The 4,308-nt window shown below is 42.8% G+C and overlaps 1 protein-coding gene across 1 annotated transcript; it reads right to left on the bottom strand.

Moving 5' to 3' along the window:
* Positions 1-341: 341 nt before the first annotated feature.
* LOC100756075 (melanoma-associated antigen B3) lies at positions 342-1,478 on the bottom strand. Its single transcript, XM_027432597.2, has one exon. The coding sequence runs from the start codon at positions 1,433-1,435 to the stop codon at positions 437-439; it is 999 nt and encodes a 332-aa protein (XP_027288398.1). The 5' UTR covers positions 1,436-1,478; the 3' UTR covers positions 342-436.
* Between the last annotated feature and the right edge of the window lie 2,830 nt (positions 1,479-4,308).

The raw sequence follows: 4,308 nt of genomic DNA, 5'->3' as shown, positions 1-4,308 counted from the left end.
GTCATTTATTTTTAACCACTGAGCTATCTCACCAGCTTACTATGTCATTTATTTTTACTGTTGAATTATTTTCAAGTAATTTTAAAGAAATGCTTATCACTATCTTATCTTGGAGTAAATTAGCTAATACAAGTTTTTCTAACTTCTTTTATAATGAAACTCTTACTTTTAACAAGCGATGAACATGTTTGTTGAATTAATCATATTGATAGATAAAAAGAACATTTGAAAAATTAAAATTGAACAAAATGCAGATAACTTTCCAAATTGCTCACACAGAACAGGAACACAAAGCTATTCACCACGTTCCCTCTAGTTACAAACAGTCCTTCACCACCTCTTTCATGCACTGTCCTCTTGAAGTACAAAGTAAAGTCAAAACAAACGCTAACCCCACTAGGTGTGGGAGGACCTGTTTGACATGGCTGTGGGACATTCAACCGGTGTGGGTTAATGTGTCACTGAATGTAATTGCAGCTCTAGCTTTTTCTTCCTCATCTTTCAAAGCTTCATCATACCAGGACTGGAAGGCACTGGGAACTGTATGGTTGATCTTAGCCCAGAACTCCAGGACTTTCATCTTGCTTGTCTCTGCATGAGATCTTGGGCCCCACAGAAATTCATAGCTTGCAGGATGGCTGTTAGGTACTCTCCGGTATTCCAGGTATTTAAGCTTCACTAAATCTTTAGTGATAAGCTTCCTGGGCTCCCCAAAAATGAAATGCTTCTTTCCATCATATATTTTCATCTTATTCAGGAATTCCCAGATGTTTTCCTCAGCGGCACAGTTTCCTTTCAGGAATATCACACCTAGGAGGTTCATTAGCAGGCCAGTCTTGGGGAATCCCCTGCCTCTACTCACAGTGCCATTGTTAGGAAGATTCATTTTGCTTACAAGAATGTAGGAATGCTTTAAAGAATCTACTTCCTTTAAGTCTACACCAAACACCACCTCTATGTTGAAAGAAGCTTTTCGAAGGATCTCAAAGAAGCGTTTTCTATGCTCTTTGGTGATCATCTTCAACACATCTGCTTTCAGAATGGGTCTTTTCATTTCATACATGTGCATCATATACTTCACTACCACCTGGACTGTATTAATGATAGAGCTTTTAGGTTGCTTCACCGTAGAGGATGAGGCCTGGGAAGCACGTGGTTTTCTCTTAACTACTTTGTTAGCCCTTCCATATGATCTTGTAGTAGAAACACTCTTAGATTCAGTGGTAGCAAAGGCTTTCTGAGGCACCTTGGAAGTGCTTTGCCGCCCACGAGATGGTTTTTTATGGGTAGTAACCCCCAAATAATGAGAAGATGAATGGGGAGATCTTTTATCCTCTGTTTCAGGGGCCTGACCACTCTGGGGATCCTGTGTCTCACCTTCAGTCTGGTGGCATTTTTCTTGGGCTTGGAGCTTACTCTTCTGACCCCGAGGCATGATGATCTCGTTCAGAAACAACAAGCTGGAGTGTAGACTAGCAAGCCAGTGAAGCAGTCACCTGGAGAGAGAACAGGATTGCATAAGCACCTCCAGCACAGAAACAGATACAACTCTTGGCTTAAGGAGTCTACCTTTGCAGATGTTACAAGTACTGTCCTAAGAACTCAGTGGGCCCCTGTTCTCATCAGCCTGTCCTCTGATAACCATATGGAACTAATTAAAGTGTGCTTTCAACTGCAGCCTGTCACCCCTGTCTGGTGTGCACTAGGAATGCAAATGGTGGTGACAGGCTTAATTCTGGTGAACCCCTTTTCCTCAAGGGATAGAAGATCTCTCAGCTTCAAAGGCAGTGCTATTATCATATCAAATTGGTAGCGGTGCCTGGGCCCCTTCCTGTACTGCACTAATTTTTGATAACTCCATCTAATGCTCTCATTCACTTTCTTGGGCTCCTAAAATGAAATGAAAGAACACCTGAGCCCTCAACACTTTCTGTGGGTCACTCAGTTCTAAGAGCTGACACATGCTCACCGAGGTCCTCAGTCCTCATTCAAGGTCCTCACTGTGTCTTTAGATAGGACCCGATGCTCCTCCCTTCACATTAAAGACTTAGTAGGCTAAGATCACAAAAAAGGAAGTATACACGCTAACTGATCTCTAAGCCTAGGCTCCTCAGAGCTGTAAACCAGGTATGGGAGAAGGGATTCTGTCATGGTCTCTTTCTGGTAGGGAAATTAAGTAGCACGAGTCCTCTTTTAGGATTTTGACCTAGAGTCTGGTAATGTTTTGGGTCTCCTATGGAGAACTGGGGTGTACAACAAATTTAACTTAACCTCTCTTGGAGTAAAGAAACTGATAAATAATGACCTATTTCTGAAGATGACCGTGACTAAGGCGAAGAGTAGAATACATGAGAATGCATTTTTTGTACAGTTGTTTTTTCTTAGTCATCATTCAAGTTTCTGACCTTGACCACCCACCAGTCCCAAACATTGTGCCTCAGAACAAGGTCTTGGACAGGTGAGTCAGAGTCCCCAAATATCCTTGGCCTGGATCCTCAGAGAAATGAGTGCAGGGATACTGCTCTGCATTTTCGTCTCAACTGGAAAAAGATCCTCCAGTCAGGATGGAGAACCTTGAACTTGACTGCACTTAATGCCCAGGAAGTATTCTGCTCACTGAGTCCACTGGTTGTTCTGTTAGGTAACACTTTCCTTTCTGAGACTTTCTGTGCAAAACTTAGTGTGAAAGGTTTACTGGGACCACACAGGGCTAAGGTGACCCCATAGGGTATACAGTTTTAGTGGGACCCTATAGATTATGAGACTGAAACGGATCTCCTAAATCCAAATCTTAAATCCATATGATTCCTAGAAATTCATCTCTAATTGATTAGACAGATGCTGAGTCTTTCTTCCAAGGTCTGGCATCACAAGAGAAATTAGGATGACCTACATCCTACCACTGTTGTACAGGGTTTCTCCATACTGGCAATAGGGGTGTGTTGCTAAGGAACCTCACTATTATAGAATAAACGCTTTTTAGATCCTCAACATATCAAATACAGCCAGGGATGCTATGCCGTTCTGACCTGAGTAATGTAAACTTGAAATGAAGCCTGGACCTTTTTTAGTCACCATTAGAAGTAACATATTCAAATCTCAATGGGCTAAGCACTGTAAAAATTCTTGGATGTGACAGGAGGTAGAGGACTCTCTGAGACTCGATATTTTGGAGATGTGTCCTTTAATCATCACTCCGAGTTTCTCAACTGACTTTAACTAAGACCCCTCCCTTACAGAACCAGTAGCCTACCCATTATATCCCATTATGTTGTTTTCTGTGACTATCCAGGCACAAACGACGGACACTTCAATCATAGAATTCTGTCTACTGAATGATTTCTCTGCATCCTAGGATCCCTCCTTCTAGCTACACTAGTTCGTTAGCCACAAATATCTTCTTCTCCTTCCTTGGTCCTCTGAGTGAAAATCTAGACACACTAAGACAAAAGAACAGTTTTCTCTGGGTCCTCACAGGACTGGAAATGGAGTTGGGTCTTTTGATATTTATCTCCTCTTTTAAGGAGTGTACTGGCAGACCAAAGGATACCTCACTATACTGACTGAAGTCCCTCAGCTGCCAAGTGAAGCCACATATTTCCCAATAGGAAGTAGGCAAGACTCATATGGTGCTTATGGCTGAAAACTCTCAGCCCAGCTAGGGACAGAGATTTGAGAGGATCTTTGTTTAGGGAACAATTCCTGTACTCTCATCCTCACAAGGGCCTATCTGCTTTACTTTGGTTTTCAACAAGAACTCCCTGTACTGGAACTGGGGTCCCTACCCATTATATTCTATTAGGTTATTTGCTGTGACCTTCCATGCAGAAATGAGGAGCACCACAAACTTCTGTTCATGGGCTTAACAGAGTGGATTCAGTGGACCAAGAATCCTCCCTGTAAGGAATCAAGGATTCCACCTTCAAATACAGCGTTCACCTTGCTTAGTTCTTACACCAGAAATCTAGACGTGTATAAACTAATTCTATAACACCCAGACAAATAGGAAACAGAGCAGAATCTTTTGATAGTCCCCCACCTCGCACCTCCACTTTTAGTAGTCTAGTAGAGCTAGAAATTCCTCGTATTACTGACCTGAATCACAGACCTCCTAAACGATGTTTCACCTCCCTCAATCAGCAGACGAAACCGGCACAAGAAGATGCCTCCCAATGTCCGTTAACAGGGCCTAGGCAAAGACAGGACTCCAGTTAGCTGTCAGGACCTAGGCGAAGCCACGCCTCCCACAGTCAGCTAACAGGACCTGCGCAAGCGCACATCTCCCTATGTCCGTTAATAGGGCCCAGG

Source organism: Cricetulus griseus, chromosome X (assembly GCF_003668045.3).
Source record: "Cricetulus griseus strain 17A/GY chromosome X, alternate assembly CriGri-PICRH-1.0, whole genome shotgun sequence".
Classification (NCBI taxonomy): Eukaryota; Metazoa; Chordata; class Mammalia; order Rodentia; family Cricetidae; genus Cricetulus; species Cricetulus griseus.
The sequence above is the reverse complement of the archived record's forward strand: the minus strand, read 5'-3'. Positions and strand labels throughout refer to the sequence as shown.